The following is a 25,611-nucleotide window of genomic DNA, read 5'->3' as shown; positions in this document are numbered from 1 at the left end:
CGTGTGAGCCTCCCCGGTGCCAGGGATGCAGCTCAGTGCTTGTGCTAAAGGGTATTTGCCAATTCCCCAGGCGAGGGACAGGATCATTAAGAGGAAAGCTGCACCGAGTGCTTAACACCAGGACGGAAGCAGGGAGGGAGGGCGAAGCAGCTGGCAGAGCAAGCTCCCAAGAGAAAGAGGATGGAGGATAGCGCAGGCAGGGGCCACCACGGCCCCTCTGCCCCATGGCCAGCAACACTGGTCTACACAAGCCCTCCGCCAGCTTCTCCAGGGAGTTCGTCCTTTGGAGCAGAGAAATCTTTAGAGAGTTGGGCCCTCAGGGTCACCTTTTGGAAATCTGGCTCCGCTTCTCCAGTCTAAGCCCTGAATCCCCTCCATGCTGGACACCATCCTCCTTCACTCTCCCAAAACTTCCCTAACCACTCTCCAAATCTTCCTGAAGTTCAGGCCATTGCTTTGTGTCTATTCACCTCCTGAAAACGTCTCTAATCTCCCTTTTTTTCCTTTTGGTGCCTGCAGAAGGCTGTGATAATGTACCCTCCTTCACACCTCATCTCTTCTAGCTGACACGATAACAAAAAAGTTTAATAATAACAATCTCCAACAAAGAGCACAGTGAAAGAGCATGGGAAGCACTTCTCATCGGCAGATGCCAGAGAGATCTGCCAGGAACATGCATCTCAAAAGACACTGAGCATACGTTTAGACTTCTCCCAAAACCCACACGTGCCGCTTTGTGGCAAGCCCACGCTGAACGAAGGCCACGAGGGTGGTCAATGCGTACACTCGCTCTTCAAGGAAGATGTTCAGGACAGCATTTCAGGATGCTTTTACCCTAAGTATGCTTTCATCTTTGGGTCTCCCAGCCTTTAACCAAGTCTGATGGATATCCCCGAGGCTCACTCTGCAGTCAGTGGTGAGACAGACACAGCTCCAAATGCTTCTGCATCTGCGTAATGAGGAACCCACCCTTCCTGGATGGCTGTAGAGGGTGTCTGCAGTGATTTATCTCATTAAGCCTCTGCAGAAGCTACTCCAACATCAAACTGATGAACTACCCAAGGCAGACTTGTTAGCAGAGGGTAAATGAAAATCCAGCCTCGGTATTTTAACAGTCTAACAAGGTGTCATTTCTGCTTGGATGGCCCTTAACCCTTGCACCGCTCTGGATGGCTCATTCAGCTGCCGGTCACAGCAGGGAGCCCGTCTCTGTCCCTGAGCCCGTCTCTGTCCCAGTCTTCTCATCAAGACCATACAAACTTACTCACGCTGAGTTACTGTGAGCAAAGCCCTTTTTCTCTAGTTAATGAAACATGTTATTAAGTACCATCCCCTGTTCCCATCATACATACCTCAGCACTCGTTAGACATTAAACCCAGGATTGGCGAAGGATGTTAGAGGAATTCCAGTAGGATTTGTCTATTAATTCCCTTTGCTACTTTTTAAACTCCCATGCTTAGAAAAATGCTGGCATGCATGTCCTCAACAGGTAGCCACTAATGAAATTATCCACCAGCTGCTTATTCAGTAAAGCTCAGCTGGTAGGAGAAGCCCCCCCAAAAAAAACATACTGCCAAGAAGGTGGGGCTTGAGGCGGCTGTCACAGCTGGCGAAGGCTGGAGCAGAGGTGCATCACCACGTCATCATTCCTCCAGAAGTGCACACACAGCATCCCCCCGCCTCCCAGCCCACACTTCCCATGTCTGCAGCACAAAGAAAGGCACAACCACAGCAAAAGCCTAATCTGTGCATTTGTGATACGCCCCAGAAACAGGGATAAACTACCTCAAACAGATGAGGACTGCTCATTTCTTTATCCTCTAGGAGCCAGAAACGTTTACTAGAAACATTTTCCTCAGCCTATGACTTCTAGGAGATTACATCTTGATATCCTGAAGACTTTCTTTGGTACCACGATGTGTTTGACTCCCTGTGCCTCAACAGCTGCAGCACAAGGCATGAACGCAGGCAATGCTGCCTGCCGTGCTCCTGCTCACTCAAAACACAAGCATACACACACCTATTTCCAGGCTCGGGACTGATGAGCTAAAATTCAAATGTTCAGTCCTGTAGTAATTCAGGAAGGTGCTGAGATAATTTTGTTGAACCTCATCTGAGCATGACGGAGACACGAGGTTAATAACTGCAGGCTGCCACACAGTTCCCCCTGCTCTGCACTAGCATAGGACGGCCTTTGGCTCCGGAGAGATGGGTTTGTGTATTTTGCTTTGGTTTTATTGCTGCCTGATGGAGACAGTTGTATGTAACTTCTCAATAATTTAAACTGACAGAGCTGTGCTGGACTCTGTATCAACCAAACCTCTTTGTCAAGGCAATATCCTTCAGTAGAAAGTCTGAAAGACTGCAGTATGTAGTCTGCAGACCCACATCCATGGGTCACACATCTCCCGTAGCTACTGTCCTTACCGGACAAATAAAAGAAATCAAGATTCAACCACCAACTTTCCATCTCCCACACCGCTAACCAAAAGGGGAAACGTTTGCTGCGTTTTGAATGCGCCTTCCCCATTCACACCCCAAAAAAAGACGCAAGCACTGCCTTCCCTCCCTCTCCACCGCTCAAGACACGCCAGCACACTTAGGAAATCATTAGCACAAATTCCAGCCAAGATTATTTATCCTTAAAGAGCCTGCCCGACAGCAAATCTCCCTCCAGCTGCTCCCAGGCTCCGCAGCTCAGTGCAGATAAATAGGCACTTACCGCCAGCTACTAACAACTTCATAAAGCATCTTCCTACCTTTATTCCCCCGCGATGCCTGCACGCACGTGCACACGCACGCACACACACGCTTGCACTCCGTGCACACAAAGCACTCGGAGAGAGGAGTTTCCTTCTTCCCTACCTGCTTTGGTAAGGGTGACACAAAGCATTAGTCTATCAAGTAAGTGCCTAGGCTGCTGCATCACCTCTCCCTCATCCTTCCACGTTCTCATTTCTTCTCATCCTCCAACTGCAAACTTCACAACGCCTTTGCACGCTGTAAAGTGTCATGCTGTCCTTACCGGACACCGCTGTAGACAGTGATGGTGCAAGGGCCATAAATGTGTATTTATGTTATTAGGTAATGGTTTTAAATTAAAGGAGGGTAGAATCAGACTAGGCATAAGGAAGAAATGTTTTACGCTGAGGGTGGTGAAACACTGGCACAGGTTGCCCAGAGAGGTGGTGGATGCCCCATCCCTGGAAACAGTCCAGGTCAGGTTGGACAGGGCTCTGAGCAACCTGATCTAGTTGAAGATGTCCCTGCCCACGGCAGGGGGGTTGGACTAGATGGCCTTTAGAGGTCCCTTCCAACCCAAACTATTCTATGGTTCTATGACAAAGTTTTCAGAAGACACATGTGCCATAGAAGAGAGCTTGGAGATCCTGAAGCATGCGGGGGTTTGTACATAAGTGCCAGCTTAAGCACCGATATCTGAAAGTAAAATACTTGGAAATGGCTCCTGGGAAAAGCTCTCAAGTGCTGGGTTCAAGGCTGAAGCGTTCTCTGCTAAGAATGGAGGATGTTAAAGGACCTGTAAGTTATCACAAATTTGCACAAAAGCCTGATGGCTTTGAGAACCACATATGGGTAAAAAAAAAAAAAAATCTAAGGGTAAAGCCTGATCCAGGGAAAATGGATAGTTTTTCGCCACTGGTTGGAAATCAGGATTTATCCTCAAGGCACAGTTTCAGGCAGCACACTGCCTCCCTGCCTGCATCCAGGAGGGTTTCGAAAGGCCAGTATCAAAGTGGGTTGCTGCACCACAGGTCAGCAGAGCAAACAGGAATTTGAACTAAGGTACCTTTTGCAAAAAGAGAGCTTACAGAGTTTTCTGCAAACTGTCTAGTAGCAAGTAAATAAATGCCAGTTTTGGTCTCATCCAAATAATTAAAAAAAAAAAAAAAAAGAGGCATCTGGCAGGCATTCAAAGGCCCAGTAGCACGTGTTAGTAAAAGACTCAATCAACAAAATTTAATAGCACCTCTCCTCTTTTAACAAAAAAGCAGAACCTCATTCCTTTTTGGCAGATTAACAAAAAGTCAGCCCATACGACTGGTCCCAAAGCCACCCGCTGAAACCCTGGCAAAGCTCTGGCAGGAGTGCACCCAAGTGCGATGTCCTTTGCTGAAGCATCCCTAAACCCAATACAGATTTTAGCTTCTCTGTTGGGATGCACTTAAGAGGAAGCAACTTTCGTTGGTGTGGCCGGATCACAGCGAGTTCAGCAGAACTTAAATCAATGCCTTTACCTATACATATCAAGAGGTAGGAAGGTGCCCTGCTTTACCCTTACAACTTCAGTTTTAATATGCCAGGGTGGAATACGCGTGCTTTGCTGATGAGGGGTTTTGGCACATGCTGACATCCCATTAATTCCGATACCATGTCAATAGACAGTAGCAGCCAAGAAGCATTACTTTAAATCTTTAAGCAGAGAGAATAAGCCCAAATCACTTCCAAATACACTGGTAGCATACTAAACTTAGATAGAAAAGAAACATAGTGAAGACCATATGTTTTGTTATTAAGAACTAAATAACAATGTAAAAAAGGGGAGAAAAATCTAAAAACCAGCTGTCCTGCAGCAGCAGAGTGGAAGGGGATTTCTGCAGACACCTAGAAGTGAAATCAGGCTGTATCTAATTTCAATTTCTATCACGACACTTTAGATGAAGGGACATTGAGAGCAAACAGGAGACTGAAGAATTAATACTTTTTAAAAAAAACATGGAGAGAAAGAGAAAATGAAATAATGGTCAAAACAGCTAAGCAAAGTCCCACTGGAAAAATTCAGCAATATTTCCTCTCTTGGTCCCACACGCCAAGGGGACAGACCTGCAGCAGTCTACAGCAGGATACTCGGCAAAAGCACTCAGCAGCTCAAAAGGCATGAAGTCTCATTACCAGATGCTGCTACCAATTTAATTCTGAGCAGAGAAACTTGTCAAGAAGGCAGACGTACTGTAAATCTGTAAAGACATTTTCCTTTATATACACGTATATGCACACATACGCACAGAACTTGCATTTATTCTCCCTGCTGATGTGCAGAAGAAATTAATAAGCTTAACTTTAAATTTATAGTAAAAAATCAAAGGAAATATTAAGAAAAAAATTATTTTAGAGCCTAAATGATAGTGGAATCGAGAGGATGAAGCAGTTGGTCTATAAAAACAAATCACGCTGAACTACCTTCGATGCCTTATTTTCCCCTGATTGAATTACAAAATTAGTCAATGAAGGCTGTAATATATTCCGGCTTAGTAAAATATTTGACAGTGTCTCAGAAAAAACTTCCTTGAAAAATTAATTCAAACTGGCTTGGATATGAGCACTGTCATACAACAGTATTAATAACAACAGTAAATTTGATTTACGTGGCTCTTCCCTGCTAGTGCTGGTCTGGGTGGCACAAATATGGCAAAGCTTTAAGCCGGAGAGGCTCGCCACGGGGACTGGTGTTAAGGCTGGGTTTATCTAACATCTTTATTAATTATCTGGAAATGAAACAAACCCACTGAATTAGCTAAGCTACTGATATGTGTCTGTTTAGGGGGCAGGGCAGGACAGTAATAATTTTGAAAGCCACCACTGATACGGTGGCTCAATGACTGAGCAGAGCTGGTTGCTTCTCACCAGCTCCGTGACCTTCTTGTAAGTCAAGCAGCACCGAAGGCACAAAGTCACACCGGCAGCGCGTCCCTTAGCCAGCAAACACAGGCAGAAGTAAGAAAACCAAGATGCAAGCTTCAAAAACATTAAAGAAAAACAAGTTTTGGAGATAAACCACCAATTTACTGGGAGGCAGAAACCTGGAAAACAGCTAACGTCCAAACGGGCTGGTGGCGACAGCAGGCTGGAAACGGGTTATGAGCCTGCGAGGGAGCAGGACAGCAGGACCGTGCTCTGCACAGGGAGGAGATGTCCCCATCGAGCGCCGGGGCACCAGACGTGGGGTAACCCCCAACCCTGCTGGGCACGGGGCCAGGAGCCTCCCACATGCCGAGGAAACGCGGCAAAGGGCAACAACAAAAAAAAATACGATGATGATGCTGGAAGGACTGAGCTGGGATGAAAGAGGGTTTGTATCTGCGCCCTTGCTTAGCGCCGGGGGAAGAGCCAGCTGCAACGACCCCAGGGACAACAAGCGATGCTGAAGTCAGGAGGATGGGGTGTAAAAGCATGTAATGAATTAACTTAAATAAACAGAGACTGAGTAGTTCTCTGGCAGAAAACTGCCCTGCCCCTGGGTCCGGCCCCAAAGCACCTTTGGTGACCAGCACAGAGCAGCACGGGGACCCTGCACGTCACACGTCCTCCTTACAGCTCTCAGCAGCCAGTTCCCCAGCATTACACCCCACCAGTGGAAGGGGTGCAGCCCTGCCCCGCTGCGCCAGAGCCCCTCACCAGCTACTCAGCCCTGCTGCAGCATCCCACTGCTGTGTGCACAGGGATGAACATGGGAATTTACCCAAAACCCAAATGAAAAAAGTCGGAGAAATCAAGCAAGAAGTCAATAAGACTAAATATTGATCCTAGACCACTGTTACCTCAAAATTATGGGGGTTTTCTTTCATTTTTATAATATCAGACATCTCTCTTTCATAAAAAAAAAATATATATCATAGCTTAATAGGTAAGACCATGTTAATTATTACCCCCAACACCAATCAGAAAAAGAGCACATCGTTGCTACAAGCACTTTGGATGACGACATGCTTTGCTTATTTGCACAGATTGTGCACCTGCTGATTGTGGGAAACTCCAGCTCTGTTTTCCTCTTCCCAAAGCAGGACTGAAGCTGGAGCCCAGTGGAAGCACCGCAGCCCCTGGGCCAGATCCAGGACCATTCCCTGGATGCCATGAGAGGGTGCCAAGGGGGTCCTGAGCAAGAGGCAAGCAGACCCGGCCGGCAGCTCCCACAGAACCCCGCAGCCTGGGAGAAGAAGAGGCAGAAATCAGCCCATCAGGATGCGGCTCCGCATCCACGATCCACATCTCTGCGCTGCATGGCGAGAAACGCATCTCAGCCCAAGGGCAGCAGCAGCTTTACTTGCCTCCCCAAGTGCCGGCTCCACTTAGCGTAATGATTATTAAGCCCTGTCAGCAGATATGAAACCAATGGACACAGCTCCACAGGCAAGCGCTTCGAAAGCCGCTGAGATGCCCCTGCTCACAGGTTTTCGTTATCCATCTGGAAAATTGCGGATGTCACAAGAGCTTTTAGAGCATTAAGATGAAATCGTCTTGTCAGCAACAAAAGGGCCAGTTCTGCCCTGCCCCGATCCCAGCAGCTGCCTCAGCGCAGCAGACTTCTGCGCAAGCAGCCGGCGTTGCATCAGGACACCAATGCCGCTGGCGCCTGGGAGCCTCGCCGGCACGTTGCCTGCCCTGGAGCTACCGCGGCACTGGCATCTCAGCCCGTGAATCTTACTCTAAAGGAAAACCAGGGTGAAGGAAAACAATATTTTTCCCTTCACACTACTTCACAGCCTCTTGTCTGACTCTTGACTGCGTTAGGCTGGGAAGAACTTGCAGTTTGCTGGGGAGGATGAAGCACGCCCTGGGACAGAGAGAAGATGGAGATGCAGGTTCCTTGGCACCAGCTCCTCCTATAGCTGGTTCAGGTGGAATGAGAAGCAAGCCAAAGAGTTTTCAATCCAAAATCCAAGCAGACCCATCCCTTTTCTCTGCCATAATTGCATGGTTTTTCACACTCTGCAGTTTTTGAAGCTGCTGCACTGCTTTGGCTTGGGTGGCATCAAAGGCAGATGTGGCAGAACCACCTTGCCAGAGGCTGTGCTTCTCAATGGGGCTCTGACCAAAAATGGCTTTTTCCTTTTCTGCAGAGAAAACCCCTCGCTGGTCACAAAGTCAGCAAGATCAGAGGCTATCCAGCAGAGCCACAAAACCACCCCAACACCAGGGTGCATAGGATGCTGGGCTGCAGTGTAAGGGTCCTGATGTGAAACAGCCCCTTCCAGAAAAGGCTGGTAACTCCTGCAGATGCTAGGCTGAGGTGAAGTAAAATAACGAAGAAAAACTTTTCTGCAACTAGCAGGTTCTGGCAGATACAGAGAGCAAAGAGGTTGTGAGACACAGAAGATGGCCATGAGCACCAGCTCCACGCTATTCTCACGCTGCAAGCCTGAGAGCAGAGAGGAGATCCTGCAATATGGCCTTGAGTGTGGAGCAGAGCACGTTGAAGGCTGATGACTGGGCTGGGGCAAGTTTTCATCGGTGCACTGAGCATCATTCCCAGCATGGATCCGGTCCACTTGGTGCCCCTCAGTGAACCCTGATGGCAGCAGTATCTCATACGCAGAGCCCAAACAGAGACCTGTGGCCAGTTTACGTGGCCAGAGGCAATGAGATCTCCTGGGTTGCTTTCCTGAACCACAAGGCAGACAGGTTCAGGGTAACAGAGCATTCCATCCTCTGTCCTCCTTCACCAGCCAGGGCCATAACACCAACTGAAGACCACTGTTCCAAACAGAAACTGGATTATATCCCTGCCTCTCAGACACAAAATATGAATCCAAATGGGATTTATTCCTACTGTGCACAAAATACTACCCAGCTGCCTTGTGTACAGGCATTACCTTCCAGTCCATTGATTTTTAATAGCATAGTCGTAGATCAAAATGAGATGCCTGAGCATCACATGGGGTTCTACACCACTCCCACCTTCATCAACAGATGCTAAACACTGGTGCTGATGGTGGGGTTTCTTGGGCCTGTCCAAGACACAGGCAGGCTTGTTATTGCACCACAAGAAATAGAAGTTGGAAATGGAACAAGCCCATTAGATCATCAGATGCTCCAGTGCTCTCTATAATTTGCTTCCTCAGTGCTTTCGCCAGTCGAAGCTTGAACAGCCCAAGTGACAGTCCCTATCCATTCCCTTCTTCTGCTGTCTCCAAATTTCTAGGCACTCCTTCAAGCACGTTCAGCCCAGGTTCAAAACTGAACAGCAGCGTTCTCCTCCTTTTCTACATTTGCCATCGCGGCTCCCAAACGCTTCTCTTGACAATCCTGCTGTTTAAATCACAGTTACCCATCCCTTGACCAAGAGCGAAGCTCTCCTGCTCCAGGGTTTAAGGACAGAGTGCCAGATCTCAGCATCCCTGGCTAAACAGCGCAAAAACAAACAACAATCCTACAGCAAGTCACGAGGAGGAAGAGGTGATGAACCCACCAGGGACATCCTCCCAGAGGACCATTTATCAGCATTAACAGTAGCAAAATATTTTCAAAGAATAATTGGACAACTAGACAAACTACAATTAAAATATTAATTAAAGCTCTTTGCTTCTTCCCACACTACCCTGCACCTTATTAAAGCCACAAAGTTGACACTTAGTTTTCTGGTTGTCGGCTGCCTTCAGAGAGGTGCAGGAGAGCGCACAGGACGCAAACTTGTGGAGATGATCTTTCTTCATCAAATTAGTTATATTGGTTAAAAAAAAAAATAGCCTGTCCTGCTGTTGTATGTGGTACCTGTTCTGGGGATAAACAGAATTATGCTGGCTCTGTGCTGTCAATCCAGCATATTTCACTAAAGCAAAGCCACATGAAGACAGGCAGACACCATCACACCAAGCAGCAGACACAGGTTGGAGCCACAGAGGCAAGGAGAGGGCAGGCAGAAGCATCACTGCCGCGGAGTGGAGCCCCCTAAGGATTAGCATCTTCTGCAAGGTCCTTGGGGGAGGCTGCTCAGGTGAGCCTGGGCGATTCCACAGCTGTGGAAAAGATGTATGCAAGCAGTTGGATGAGGAATTGGGGCGACTCAGTTGCTCCTGAATGGCGAGTGGATAAAGGACATCTTCCCAACCCTGTGGCTCATTCTCACCCTCTCCCTCCTCAAGGTTGTGCTCACCACATACGTAAAGGCAGAAGCAAGCACGGTGCCGCAAGCGGCAGGGTCCCCAGCGCTGCCGCTTGTTAATGCTTTGCTGGTGGAAAAGCCAACGCTCTAAGCCTGGAAGAGGGACAGCTTCAAAAAATTATTAAAAAAAAAAAATTTCAACATCTTTCCACCACCTCAGCTGGGAGTTCACATCACGTTGGATCACAGGTAAGATGAGGGTCACTCGCACGGCTTTTGACATCGCAACGTGAGAACCACTTGTGAAAGTCAGCTGTGTGACACCTGCTAACGCAGATCTGCCCCGGGCAAACGCCGACCGTGCTGTGGGGCTCCTTCGGGGCGAGCTGTGCACCCGGGCTCCAGCACCGGCTGGTGACCAGAGCAAATGCATGCACCCGCGAGGTCACGTACGGGGAGGAAGGGCCTGCAGGAACGTGGCGTGAAGGAGGCCTGGGCCTCCTCAGGTCACCTGAAAACTACTGATCTGACTTTTTTTTTTTAACTGCTTTTAGTAGTTGCCTAAAATAGACACTTTGGTTTTGTAAAAGCAACTGAAATAGATAATGGCTGGTCAGTGCACTTTACATCGCCTTTATAAATAACCTATTAATACTTCTGGGAGTAGAAAAAAGTTTTATTTCTAGGTCTAAATAAATCCCGATCTTCTGCTAACCATTTCTCCTGCAGGGTCATTTGATGCTTCTCTCCAGTTTCCCTGGAGGCATCTCTCCAGCCAAGGGTGGCTCCTTGCTACTTCAGGCAGCAACAAGTGACACCACCACCCCATCTTTCAAAGCCTTCAGCAGACTAACACCACCTGGGACCGAAGGACAAGGGGTGCGAGCATTAACTGCCGGCGTGAAAGCAGATCTGCCTTGGCAGAGCGGGGAGGCAGAAGCAGGTGCCTTGTCACAGCACCCCAGGGGAGAGGTGGGATCTCTCGAAGGTTTGCCAAGGAGCCCAGGGCTGCATAGCAGCTTTCCCTTGCTGCCACCATACAGGTTACGGACTGCATGGCTTAGCAGAGGGTGAGGCTCTTATCAGTTCGAAGAGCTTTATGCTTTATCACCTTGAAGGAACTAAATAAATAAATAAATAGCACAGCTTGCACTTCAGTAAAGTATAAACAGGCATTTATAGAAAGAAGCCCCAGTGAAACCACATGCCCTTTCAATCCACTTCCCAGGCAAACAAAACCAAGTAATATCGAGCGCAAGAAGTATATCAAGGGGCTTTTCAAACAAACAGAAGGATACCAACAAGGAAAAGCCCCAGTTCTCCAACAGCCCCACGCAGCCGCTCTGCCTGCGTGTTTCAGGGGCCTCAGCCCCTCGGCACCACTGGGCTCTGTGCATCCCACACCCGGGCTTAAAGAAAGCAACAGCAATCGGGTTCCCCTTTCCAGTTCGTTAGCATGACGCACCGTACGCCCCTGAGCCACCATGGTTAGCTGTGGCTTTTAATGTATGGCCGTTTCTCTCCCATAGCCGTGCCAGGCTGGCTGATGTTACTTTGCTCTCTCTTTCTTCCTGCTCCGGCTACATGGCAGGCTCCCAGGAGGATGAAATGAAAGGGGCCCGATCACAGATTTCTCTGAGCAGCTAACCCTTAAGGTGCAGGCTCTCCGAGCTGCAGAGTGTTTGTTCATTCCTATACAGCTACAAACAAATAATCAGGGAAAAACAACTAGTGCATGATTATAGCCAGACTTGGCCAAGGCAGCGTGAGTCAGAATTAAGCCTCATCTGAAAGGTAGGTCATGGCTCTTGTATATTATTTTTTTTTTCCCTTTAAAGCTGCAGCAATAATTGCACGATGAAGGACAAAAGAAAAAAAAACAAACAAAAAACAAATCAACAAAAGCAAAAAGCCAGGCACCCGAGATATCTTTGCAGGAGCTGGTCCTCTTGAACAAGAACCCTGGAATTGTTCTGCAGTCGACTCAGCGGACAGTTACCATCTGTTTATGGAAAAAAATGTTAATAACCCCCAATCATAATCAAATAGGCAACCACTTTACTTTAAGTACCTATTAACTAATGCTAAATTACAATGGAACAGCTCTGCAAGTACTTCTGACATCCACATGCACATCAGCAGTGCCAGCACTTTGATCAGGGCTATTAGAACAAACACCAAATGAACTGATAGCGATGTGATTCCTCAAACATTACAGAAAGCGTGGGCAGTATTTATTTACTGTTCTTTTGTTTCTCCCCAACCTCCTTGTTGTTTCTGCCTATTCAGAAAGAAAATATGTATATGCCTGTGTACAGGCGTACGCACCACCCACCACAGCAGACCCCGTGAAAGCCTGGCCCCCTGTGTTTTGTTTTTCTCTCTGAGGCTGAGCTTCCATATGGATTCTCCGATGCCCAGAAAGGCTCGAGGCATTTCCATCAGTGGGGCCATCACTGGAGTTGTCATCCTCTATTTAGCCCCCACTATTTCCATGATGCCTGTAAAGGCATCTTTAAGTCCTTCCCCCGTCTCTTCTGGGTGGAACTGGCTGGCAGATACAAAAGCTAAAGCAAAGAAAGGGAAAAACCAGGCAGGCAGAGCTGTACACGCACACTTGCACGTGCGCAGAGAGGCAGCACGATCACACGCCTTATTTCTTTAGGAAATCAGATTAAAAAGCAATCGACTGTTTGCCAACTGTAACCAAGTCTGAACCATTAGCTGGCACTGTCTCTACCTGAGGACAAAAACCTCATTTGGAGATTGCAAGTAGTTTTTAATCTCAGAGCCTGAAAAATAGTTCATCTCAGCAAAACAAGTGCTCTTGTCTCTGGATTTTCTCTAGCATCTTTCTGTCCATATCTCTGCAAACTCAATTCTTTTTTTAATTTTTTTTTTTTTTTTTTTTTTTAAAGTTGTGCAGCACCAGGAATACATCACACAAATATGCATGAGCACACGTTCTTTACCCCTAGGCACCTGCAAATGTAACAGAAAACAAGCAAAAGGAGCATATATTTCAGTCCATCAACCTAAGCATTTAGACAGCCTCCATCGCTGTGCCATCCAAACATTTTGTTAGTCCCAGGACCTTTCTGTGCCGTTATTATTGTTTTATGAAATTTCATTTTTGTTAGTCCCAGGACTTGCGTGTGGCTTTTTTATTATATTATGAAATTTCATTTCCTGTCATCTGCTGGGATTAAACTTTGATGGAAAGACTCGGATTTACGAGGCTTGCGGTGACAAGCCTGACCCCAGAAGGTGAGGTGTAAAACCCTCCACCTCCGGCGGGCGGTCAGGGAACTCAGGACACTGAGCCCAGAGCCGGAGGAAGCAACGACTGAGCGCAGGATGCCGGACTCCTTACCCCCATGCTGCCTATCCCACCTGCAAAACCCACTCCCCTGGGACACGGCAAGACACTGAAGTGCCCTGGACTCCCCAATTCCTTGCTCTATTAGATCCCATTCTTCTTCCCACACTAATACAAGGCTTTAAAAAGCACCTCAGCGCCCTCTCCGGATACATCACCCTTTAGCAAACAGTTGCTGCCCATGTCTGCGACTTCAACACTTCTCAGTTTTTGCATTCACTTTTCCCGGCGGTTTCCCCTCCACTGCCTTCGCGTTGCCCATGTAACACCACATTTCACAATAAGGCGCTTTGTTTGCCATTTTCCTGCCGCCTCCGCCACCCCAGCTCCGGTGATCCCCCAGCCCCCCCCCCCCCCCCCCCCCAGCTGCTTCAGCCCACCCCTATCCACCCCCAGCTATGGTAGCCAAAGTCAACAGGCGGCCAGAAAGGGGATCTGACCTCCGCCATCCCGTGTTAATGAATGCCCTCTCCGGAGGGAGCAGGGAAAGGCAAGGGGGATGGCACGGAGCCAGCCTCCATGAGCTCAGCCGAGGGACGCCGAGGAGCCAGGAGCACAGCATGTCAGAGCACCCTTCACAAGGAGCTTTTGTTGATGCCACCGCTCCAGCCCGTCGACGGCGCACTTGGCAGTGCAGGCTTTTCCACTGCTTGGCTGTTGGCTGTATCAGTAGCCGGGTCGTAACCAGAGCAGTGGCTCTGCCAGGACTCTCGTGCAATGCTCCGAGGGTGTGATACCAGCCAGAAGAGGACACGTGGATACACCGTCCTCTCGTAGTCCTCCCCCAGCCATGTGCCCTGAGACGCAGTGACTTTCTTTTCAGCAAAGGCAGCTGGGACGTTGGACATTTTGCAGCCCATTAGTCCACTTTTAAGAGTGGTGGGCAACCCAGCAGGCTGGCCCAGGGGGACTTTCCAGCCCAACATGACATCCAACCTTGTCAGTCCAAGACCACCTCTCTCTCTCTCTCGGAGATAAACCATCTGCTTAACGCTAGGAGATGCAGAAGGAAAAATATGTGCTCAGAGACTCACGAGGTGCTTTGGGTAACGTGTCTAACAAGAGCACACAATGTTCTGCATCCATGACAAAAACAACAGGAAAAACCTGCTCCTGCAGGCCTGCCAAGCTGGGATTTCAACAACAAGTGGCAACATATCAGCTGGCGATGAACAGCTCCTGATTCAGGGAATGATGCGCTTTCCCAAAAAAAGACCCAGGGTTTGGATTTTTTTTCTTAGTAAATGATAACATGCTGGGTGCCATAGAGGATGGCTCCTGCCCAAGAATTAACTGATAATGAGGGACACAGAGGAAAGTGCTGGCTAAAGGAGATTTGGAGGTGGTTGCCAGCTGCTCTGTCCTGTACACGGTGTCAGAATAAGTTAGGACCTGTTTGTGAGCCCCTGGAAGAGCAGCTCAGGACCATTTAGTAAAGTGATTTGATGATTTGGACATCATCTCACGAGCTCCAGGGAGGAGGGAAGGAACAGCAGCCCATTAGTGGAGTGAAAGAGGAGACACCGGGGAAAGAGATATCAAGCACAAACACAAGCTTCAAGGTATCATTGCCAGATTGGGGACCAACTGCAACAGCTCAGTTGAGACCCTAAAGCAACCAAAGGAAAAAGTAAGGCTCTGGACTCATGGACCTGCAGAGCAGCAAAGAAGGAGAGTTTAGAAACTGCATTTTGGAAAGCGTGCAGGGGACTGTGACATTTCTTGAGGGGTGAGAAATCAATCAGCTACAGCTGGCAGGGCAAGCCATAGCCAGGGTACCACCAAGCATCCCAGCCACTGCAGGTGAATGGAAGACTTGCCTTTGTGTTGTGGATGAAAGTGGTGAGGTTTGGTAGCAAGCCTGATGCACAGAAGGGAGTTACAGGCTAAAGAGGCAAAGCTTGGTGTCATGGCAGTTGACAATGGCACTATGGCTAAAGAAAACAGCGTATGCAGAAGAGGCGCTGGGGAAAAGCAGGAGGCTCAGAGCAGGTAAGGCCATGTGCTAGGGAGACTGTCCACAGGGCAGGAGGATCTGCAGCCTCCAACGGGGAGCAGAGCTTAGGCAGTATGAGTGGGCTGCCCATGGCGGTGCCTATGACACTTGTGACTCATTAAAGAGCTATATCCCTGATTTAAATATGTATTTAATTTCTGTCAACTCCATCTCTCCAAGCAATGTCATCAATAAAACTTTCAGAAACTCTACCGGGCTGTGGTTTCACATCAGAGTTGGAAGAAATACAGCATGATGAGGAGGTAAGCAGGCTAAACATTTTTGCCTTCCAAAAACTGCACACACAAAGGCATATCACAGCACCCCTATGGATTCTGGGAATGCAGAATATCCACTACCACACTTATCCAAACACCTCCGAACACGTACACACATCTGTTCACCAAGACTGGTTACTGACATAAGGTTCCCTCCTCTTTGATTCTTCCATTAGCGTCAGAAGTTACTTTTCCTTTTTATATTTGTGTGCCTAAGCCCCATCAGTGGCAAATGCCCAAGCACTTCCAAAGTGTTCTGACACGTCGCTCCAGAAGGCACATAACATCATCCCAGTTTTACAGATGGGGAAATTAAAGCAGAGACAGAGGTTAAGACAGCTAATTGCCTACGGACACTAAGTGAGTCAGTAGAAGAGCTGGGAATTGATCCCAGGAACCGTGTCTTCCATTCCTCTACTCCACCCACCAGTCAGTACACCCTACCAGATGGTTCTTATCACTGGGCATATGGACTAAATATTGCTAAGTTGGTGTAGAATATTTGCTATTTAATTAAATGTCCCGTCTTCTCTCTCCATAGGATGCATAGGGGAAACTCCAGCCAGAATCCCATCTGGACCTCCTCAGCAGATGTCTCCATAAAGCAAACAAAGCCCTAGGCAAGCACAAGAAACACTCCCAAACCTACCACCCTGCCCTGCAACGCAGACCCCAGCAAGGCCAGGAAATAGGCTGCGACTCAGGAGCTTTGGAAGAAGCTCATGTTTGTCAAAGTCTGGCTTCAAATGGTGTACACATGAGCCACCAATTAGGCTGGGAATTATTTTGTCACATGAAGGCTCTTCCTCCAGCCTTCGCTGGGCACCACCAACGCTGTCCAACTGGAGATGCCAGCAGAGTCACAAAAAGCAGATGGCACAGAGTCATCTACTTTCTTCTGGCATTAGCTCTATCACATCACAGCACTGGTGTTGGTAGGACAGAGAGACCAGTTCTGCCTGGCAAACATCAGACACCTTCTCACTTTCCAGTCACTACCAAGGACACTTGACATAGCTCCTAAAGTTGTTATTCATGACGCAGAAGAGAAAACCTTCCAACAGAGAGGCATCAGAAAGAGACCTTGCACATCACTGAAAGACAGGTCAGTAATTTCTTTCCCAGCATGGACCTTACAAACTTACAGCAGCATCTCAGTCCCCATTCACAGACAGGCACAGAACGGGTGCATCCGCCTTTCCAACAGAACCCAAACCAATTTCACATCCTTCTGTTCCCCCTTCATACCCTGCGCTCTGCACCCAGCGCGACACAAGGGGAAACCCATGCATCATCAGGTCCGCAAAAAAGATTTCATCCAAGAACATGCTCTCCTGAGTACAACTCCCTCAACGCATGGCTCAGAGCTCTTCTGGGCAACCTGTAGATGCAGTTAGGCACTGATAAGGGAAACACATGCATGCTTCTGCCCAACAGAAGCACATACAGGTGAGAACCACCAGCCTGTATATCTTCATTACTCTCTCAACAAACAGAAGAGGGCTGGACAACGTTCTCTTTAGAAGCCTTTGCACCAATACTGACAACGTAGGAATAAAACCACACCACCTTTCCACGGGTGCTATAAGAGCCGGGCAATCCTGGAAGGTGCCTCCTGCTAAACGAAAGTGACTGCACGTACCTTTCATCCCAAACTTGGACCGCCGGCCATACTTGTTGATCATAATAAAGAGGACGACCAAGAGGACACAAGCAAAAGCTGCCAGCCCAACCGCTATGGAAACCTGAAAGAAAAAAGCCTTAGAGTCAAGACAGAGGAATTTAGGAGTCTAGATTGGAAATACAGCACCTCCTTGCCCAGTTAACCTTTCTGTAGGCTCATACCATCTGCTGCAGTCCCGTGGATATCAACTGTGGAGCAAACAAGCAAAAGCAAAGGGGTCTGGCACAGCTCGGAAGCATCACAGGCTGTTTGCAGGACTGGGAGGTTTGGGATCTCCCTATCAGCGATGCCGTTCTGGCACCAGTTCTCCCCAGCCTCTCACTCCATACATCTGCAGGGAAGCAGGACCTCTGCTCCAAAGTCTGGGCTCTCCCTTCACTGCATCACATCACGAGCCTCCATTTGTGACATCACCACTGTGCCCTGACGTCACAACACTAAAGCTATACTAACCTGAGCTGGGAACACACAGGAGCAGCAGAAAATTCTTTAGAAAGAGCAACTCTGTCTCCATCCAAACATCCCTCAGGAAAAAGAATGAGGGAAAATAACACACCATAAAAAGAAAACAGAAGAAATTAAGTAGAACTGTTTTTTTCCCAAAACCCATTTGGTTTTCCTAAAGCCTCTAATGGTTCCTCATTTATTGTAATTTTTAGTAGTAAATATTTACACTACAAGTGTCAAAGTCCTTCACTGGAACTGTAGTTCCACTGTGTCGGTGCACAAGCAGAGGAAAGAAAACCTCCTTGCCCTAAAGGGTTTACAATTCCAGGCTTATTTTAATATTTATGAATATTTATTCCTTCAAGTCTTTGCTCGAGATACTTTTATTGCATTGATGTAAACAACAATTTCTTTGGCATTTGTCCAATTGTTCTCCTGTACTGGGTCTTGTGATGCATTTAGACTTCAGTTCCTTTCACAAAACTGTATTCTGCAATAATAGAAAATACATCATTTAACCAAGAAAAAGTAATTTCATTTTGCAAGCTTTTTCCCTGCCCTTGGTACATTAGCTATGATATTTTTAAATTTTTTATTTTACCACGTTCTATTTTCATCCCCCAGCTTGTTTTCTGTGCTTTATATTTAATAATCAGTGCACATTATTACTCCAGTCTCACTGTTCAAAGCTTTCACTTCAGTTATAGGAGATTTTCAGTTGGATGAGAACTGAAACCAAGGTGGATTGAGTTTTGTTCATTCTGTTAACACCTGGTGGGTTTCAAGACCTTAAAACTCTCACAAAATTAGAGCAATTGTGTAACATGCTATTTTTTTTTCCCAATACTTATACACAATTTTTTTTTTTCTTTTTCTACCTGGATTCTGCAGAAGACAGACAATGTTGAGATCTGATAAGCCATAGGCTTTCTTTCCTTTTTCATTTTTGGCATGCCCTGCAGAGCAGGAGAGAGGGCAAACTGGCATTGACAAAACTGAACCAAGCTGAATCTGAGTCCCTCACAGGGCTAAACTTAACAGCTCAATAATAGCATGAAACACACAATTGCCTGTTTGTTTGTTCTCTGGGTGCTACTTTTTTAGAGTGAGAATTTCTGACCCTGCCAGCAGCAACTTCACAGGATGCCTTATTTTCAAAGAGCTCCCTGGTTCCACACTGCAGACCCAAGAGGATCAGATGGTTCATGTCAGTATTTTACTTGCCTGACACAAGTCACAAAATCCTTCTGATTGTTGTCTTGAGTCATAAAGGAAAAAATTTTCCTTGCAAACACCTCAAAACAGCACAGGAATGTAAATACTGAGTCATCAACAACAAGAAATGCATGCAAAACAGTTCTGTAAAGAACAGGACAGAACTCACCCCAAAAGTGTCCTCCTCCGGTTTGTGGGTCACAGTGATCGGTGGGGTGGGACTCACTTCATAATCACCGACTGAAACCAAAACGCCAAAGACAGAAGATTCAACGTGGCTCCATGGGACTCCCAAGGCACCAGCACATCCCCAATGGCAGTGCCTGACCTAGTGAGATTCAGTTCACCCCTAACAGAGGCTGCAACTTTCTATTTCAGAAGGCACCAAAATCAACCATCGGAGAGTTCCCTGTGCACAGCAGCAGGGAAAACACAGGCCGGAGCAACATTGATTGCACTCCAACCTTGCAGACAAGAAACGTTTGGGTGCCTGGTGTCCTAGGGTGGGTGGCCTCCACCTCGAGCCATCTCCTAGAGATGGCTTCTCCTCTTTCTCTGAAGAAAGTTATTTGGATGTTTTTGGGGGTTTTTGGGGGGTGGGGAGAAACAAAGAAAGAATCTATTGAGGAAACACTACAGAAGCTGAGTACTGCTTCTCATCCCAGTCCACACTAGAGAGCATGTTGTAAGTGGGCCATGACACACAATTGCTTTGTGGATTGGCCAGCCTGCATCTAGTTAAGACCCCTTCCGCTACGCCACAACCAACTGGTTAGAGTTTTGGTGACACTTATCTCCAGCCCTGCCATTTAAGACCCCAAAGACTGTCATTTCCACTATAGGACCTTCTTTAGGATGTCTAGAGGGAAATGAGCATCTCCTGGGCTCTAGAGATTGCCCAGCTGATCAAGAGCTCCCCAGCCATCTTGCTTGTGCACACGGAAGCCAGGGCTTTGCTCAATCTCCGCCAACTTGCTTTTGGCTTCCTGACTTTTCCTCCAGGAGCACCTAAGTCACAGGGGGAGGTGGGGGAACCACAAAAAAAACACACACCCACAGTATGCAAAGGGCAAGGAGACACTTACTTGAGACAAAGTTGTCTGTACTCTCTGTGGAAAGGACAAAGAGAGAAGCAACACAGTTAGCAGCATAGCAAAGGGAGAGTGGTCTCATTCCCAACCCGCCTCAGTCATAACTCCACCACCCCAAAGAGCCCAGGAAACAAAAACTTCTCATATTTTGTCCTGTTGGGCAACTGTAACTGGAAATTGCAGCTCATGTGCCAGCAGGACATGCTGGAGATCAGGATGGAGAGCCCAGGGGTAACTGTGCAGGGCCTTGGGCTGAAACAGGATGGGAGGGATGCTGCTGCAAGGCCAGAATGGAGAACAATTAGCAGCATGCTAACCAAACTTTTGAATGGTCATTAAACAATCCTGCTTTCAGCAGGTGAGCAAAGCTCGACAGACACAGGGGGCTCAGCAGGATGGAGGTGGACGGGAGAGAAAGAGATTTTGCCTTGCATGGCAGTGTTGACCCAAGGACAAAGTCATACAAGGATGAAGACCAGCTCCCAAGGAGGAGAGCCCAGCTTGGGGCTAGGGGTTAGAGGAGACCTCCTCTGACCTCCTTTTCATGAGCCACTCATAAAAGCTAATAGCATCTGAACTGGACACGGAGGCTGTGGCTGCCCTAGAGCTGCCTCTTGCCCGAGACAGCCACGCCAGTCCCTGCTGTCTCACTCTTGACTGCTCCAGTCTATTCAGTAAAGCTTCTTCAGCTTCGAAGGCAGCCGAGGCCCCAGACAATGAGGTCTAAAGCTCTCAGTGACACTCAGTTTACATAGCATGGGAACAACGTCAGCTTTCAATTCACTCGCCCATGTAAGAAATTGAGCCCAATATTAACTGGAGTTTACACAGCTTTGCTGGCAGAGGGCTCCTGGAAGGATGCTGAAACGTTCATGCTGAAGTACGGGTGAGGTTTGGAAGGGAAGCGTAAAACAACCCCCGGGGTGACAAACACGGCTTTCCAAACCAGAGGGAAAAAACCTGAAAAAATATTTTTGTTTTATTTCAAGTCAAGCAGAAGTAACTTTCCTTGGCTTTTTCCAGCATGGGGTGGGGGTGGGGGGGTGGGAAGAGGAAGAAATATTTCATTTGAAGACCTTTTTTTTTCCCTATTAAAATAGGGAGAGTCTAGTCATAAAACTCTTGCTGCTTCTACATTTTCCCCTTTCCATTTTTCTCTGTTGGACTAAGCAATTTCAACAGAAACCCACAAAACGTTTTTCCCACTAAACGCTATTTTTCAAAATATAAAACATAGCCAAGAAATTTCAGCCAACTTGAGTTCTGTGAGGAGTTCCCAAAGAACTGAACAGTCATCAAGGGGGAGGTAGGTACATTAACCTCTGTGGATTAAATAAGGAGATGGTAGCCTATGGTAGAGATGCCAATGACAACATGCAATGAGATTTTTATCTGGAGATGACGCAAATCTGTCCTGGGAGCCACTGCCCTGGCTTCTAGAGCCACAACATTGCAGAGAAGCAGGATATGGCACGGGGCATATTTCCCAGCTCCCATCCAGCTTCTAACAGGACCCTTCTCTCAAACGGAGAAGCACAATCTGGCACAGTACCAACAAGAGATTGCAGACCAGGGGTTTCTAAAAAAACATGGTCACGGGTCCTTTTCTATGCTGATAGGAAGTTTTCCAGACATTATGCTTTCATTAATTAATTAAGACTAATAATCTTATCCTGGGTAGTGACAGCAAAATCCTTGCACGTGTGAATAGCTATAGGCAATAAGCTTCTTGAATGAACCACACTGGGGAACCTTCAATTTGTGGCATTTTCTGGAGGAATCTACCTTCAAATGGGAAATTATAAGTGTCAGCTGCATTGAGTGTTCATGTCAGCTGTGGCAGTGGACGGAGCAACAAACTTCAAGGGAAGTAAATTACATCCTCCATTGGGCTGACAGGGTCTGCCAGGGTGAGGAACGGCTTGGGACTTCGGATCAGAAGAAATAAAAGAAATGCGTCAGTTCCCGCTGAGAAATGGTTCAGGGTCTGTAAGTACTCCACACCAACAACACATACAAGGCGTGGGTGAAGATGGACTCAACAAGGGCAATATTTTACATATATTTCGCACAAATAGATTCTCCCAGAGCCTTTGACACAAGCGGCTCTTCAAACATCAACATGCCTTCCCACATCACAGCCTGGCTCAGATCCATTTCCAAAATCAGCTCTCTGGCGCAGACCTGCCCCCTTTTCTGGAGGTCCAGCACCTACTTAAGAGCTGTCCCCATTTCACAGATGGGGAAATTGAGTCACAAAGGTGGGACCTGACAAAGCTGAGACTGCAAACCCGTGCCTCTCCTCACCCACCTACATTTGGTAAGCTGTTCTTCTGCCCTGACAGAGAGAAACATAAATAGGTCAGATAGCCAAACAGGGCATCATCCTTGAAGCCAGGATACAAATTTTCCACTCCCATCCATATCAGCTCATTTGGTCAATTGCCAGATCTTCAAGGCAGAGATTTGGGGTTGCATTTGCAATATTTGACCTGCGGGAAAACTCTGTGTACATATATGGCGTGATATAAATAATAAATGAGAGTATCGTTGGTATTTTTCTATATTTAGCAAACACCCTATTTTGCTGGATTTTCTTGGGCTGCAGGGGCCAATTTAGAGCTGCCACTTTCCCATGGCATCATTCCTGAAGGCAGCAGCATGCACAGGTCTTAACTCCATGATGGCCAGCATGGTGTTGCAATGACAGAGAGGAGACCAGGACCCTCCATGCTCCTATAGAGCAGACAGGTCACCACAAAAGTCTCTACTGCACTCCCCAGAGCTGGATCTTCATGTCCTCAAATGCTTTTTTTTTTTTTTTTGCAGTTAAGCCCTGAATCACTAGGGAGTACAATGGGGAATTCGAAACAATCAGTTAAGAAATCCCAGCAAACTGATGCAAAGCGACTAATTGAGCCGTCGCATCTTTTGTAGACTTGTCATCCTGGAATGCACATGTCATATTTAGAAAGAAAACAATCCTGACACTGCTGCATCCAGCTGTAACCATTTCACAAATGCAAGCTAGAAGAAAAAAAAGGAAGAGCTGCATCACTTTAAAGGGCTTTCCTTTCTTTAGCTTATAACTAGCAGTCACATAGAAGAATACTTTCTCTCAAAAAATTGGGCAACCTCTTTGGGGCACCCCAGAGGAGATCCAAAACAATTGATCAAACTTACATTCTATTCCCACTGAAATCCCTAAAGATCTTAAATAAAAACACTACAGAGTATATTACACAACAAAAATATCTAAACCAGTTAGTCTCTCTGCATTAAAGAGTTATGACACCAAAGCACACTTGAGTAGGAGAATCATACTGGTCAGAAGAGGCCTCCAGAGGTCACCTCCTCCAACCCACTGCTCAGACAAAGGCCAACTTGGGTTGTCAAGGCCTTGTCTAGGTGCAAGGATTACTGGTGGGACCATAGTAAGACCTTTGGGTTGCAAGCAACCCTAATGAGATAAACTGAACATCCTACCTGGAAAGGGCTTTTCAAGGAAGTGTCCTTTGATGGTTTGGTTGGCTGAGCCCAGCTGGTTGGTGGCCACAATCGTGTAGTTGCCATTGTTGTAGTGAGTGGGTTTGTTGAAGAGCAGGCAACCCTCAGACACTTCCCCTTGTTGGTAAAACTCCATGTGGATGATCTCTGTCTCCCGGAGGACCTGGCCGTTGTGCAGCCAGTGAAGGGTGGGAGCTGGGTTCCCATGCACCGCAAATGCAATGCAGTGCTCCAGGTGTAGCACCGGCTCCTCCAGGGTTAGGATGCGAGGGGGATCTAGCAGAGAGAAACATGGCAGGCTCACAGCACACCTCCACCCACATCATGTCTCTGTGCACCATGGAAATTAAGATTATTGAAAACGCAACCTCCAAAATCCCTTGTTTTTTCTACTCTTCCCATGGATGTCTACAAAGAAGCAGCGCGAAGTCACAAGAACCACTCCACGCTCCCCAGAAGGAGGACCTGAACCATAGCCAGCTCTCTTGGGCTTGTGAACAGGGGTACAAATTAACCACTGGAATGGTCCTTTCACCAGCCCAGAAACAATTAAGCTTGGAGTTGCCCCGGTCCACACACCTACTGCTGCTCTCCTTCCCTCAAGGGATCACGGGAAGGCCTCCTGTCCCCACTAAGGAGGACACTGCAACGTAGCACTGTTACATTACATGTGTAAGGTGCCCCTTGAGGGCTCTCCAGTCGCACCGAGTAATTTTGGATTGCATAGCTGTGGAAGCAAACATCCCTCAGTGACTGCCTGTCCTTGGGGATTTTGACTGCCTGAATATCCCAAAGGAGTTCTCACCCGCCGAACACCCTCCAGGGGTGTTTTAATTAAAGGGAATAGAGTGGGAGAAGGAAAAGAAAAGCAGAGACTCCACCTGCAATTTATTACATATGCATTGTCTTCCCCCCGGGACACCCCAGGAATTCAAATGTTGTTCTGCCATCGCTTCTGAAACCCCATTTACAACACCTACATGTAAAGTCCCAAACCCCAAGGCTGGCAAGGTCTGAACTAGAAGAACAGAGTTTTGTGCAAAGACAAAGGACACAAAAAGATGTAGGTCTTCCCTAAAACTCTCCTTTTCCTGGTACCATCCAGCTGCAAAGACAAACCATGGGGCATCCACAAGGAACAAAAACAACGCACCAACTTTGACCCATCTTTTGGAAAAAAGACGATGAATTTTTCAGGCAGTGAAGGTGGTAGAAGAAAACAAGGTGCAGAGCTGGTTGGAGCCGAGCAAAATTCTTCCACGAGCACCCAGCTACCCTAAACCACACAGCCATGTCCCAGCCACCTCCTTTCACTCACAAGCCTAGATCTGCATGTGGCTTGTTCACATCTTCCTGGCAAGGAGGATTCAAAACAGGCAGCCACCTACACATGCACAAACCCAGATCTTTTCAGCGTGAAATTACAGCCTGAGTGATGGGTCTGGGCAACAAGAGCAGGGGCAGCAGAAACTGTCAGCAGATTAGAGGATTACACGGGTGAAAATAGGCATTGGCATGATGCTGTTTAAGGTGTGGACGAAAAGATGCCAAAACGCACTGCAAAAAACACCCGCCTGCTGACCAATCACCTCTGAGCCAATGTGAACTTTAATTACTTCCATTCTTCAATCCATCAATAGTACTTATTGGGAGGAAGATGAAAGTAGTAAAGCATCTGTTCTCCTCTTTCCAATCCCCTGTGACCCCTTGTCTTTACAGTGGCTCCTGCACTGCACTGGACACGCAACACGCGTGGGTTTACCAAGACTAGGCAGAATCCTGCATGGGTCTCCGCTCTACCTGGCAGGGTTGGGGGTGGGGGACAGATTTTCAAACTACAGAGTAAGGACAAATATTACAGACACAGCAACATACAGTAAATCTCAGCTGCTTGAGAGCGCAAAGCTGTGTAAACTTCCTCTTAAGGTCAGGTTTGTGTTAAGTTCTATTAGAAAGCACAGAGAAAGTTTAGCTACTTGCAGCAAAAAGTGAACAGTTGAAATTTGACACGTGCATGTTTACACGGTGTTTGCTGTTTAACTTTATAGGAACAGATCTGGGAGGAAGCACTAGCATCCCTGAATTCAGAGACAAGATTTACACTGGGTTTAGCAAGGGTGACATTTAACCACTCACATAGAATCAGGGCGAGCAACTCCGTGTTTGTAAACGGAG

General features: G+C 47.4%; 1 protein-coding gene across 3 annotated transcripts in view; it reads right to left on the bottom strand.

The window, feature by feature from the left end:
• Positions 1–25,611, bottom strand: part of NTRK3 (neurotrophic receptor tyrosine kinase 3) — a 229,612-nt gene that overhangs the window by 136,618 nt on the left and 67,383 nt on the right. For all 3 annotated transcript variants that reach the window (XM_076347948.1, XM_076347949.1, XM_076347950.1), the window contains 4 exons: positions 23,416–23,712; positions 19,924–19,947; positions 19,008–19,078; positions 17,135–17,237 (listed from right to left, as the gene is read on the bottom strand). In XM_076347948.1, the coding sequence (XP_076204063.1) occupies positions 17,135–17,237; positions 19,008–19,078; positions 19,924–19,947; positions 23,416–23,712 (495 nt within the window). The remainder of the gene's footprint in view (positions 1–17,134; positions 17,238–19,007; positions 19,079–19,923; positions 19,948–23,415; positions 23,713–25,611) is intronic.

The sequence above is a fragment of the Aptenodytes patagonicus genome, chromosome 10 (assembly GCF_965638725.1).
Source record: "Aptenodytes patagonicus chromosome 10, bAptPat1.pri.cur, whole genome shotgun sequence".
NCBI classification, from domain to species: Eukaryota; Metazoa; Chordata; class Aves; order Sphenisciformes; family Spheniscidae; genus Aptenodytes; species Aptenodytes patagonicus.
This window is presented reverse-complemented; position numbering and strand designations above follow the sequence as displayed.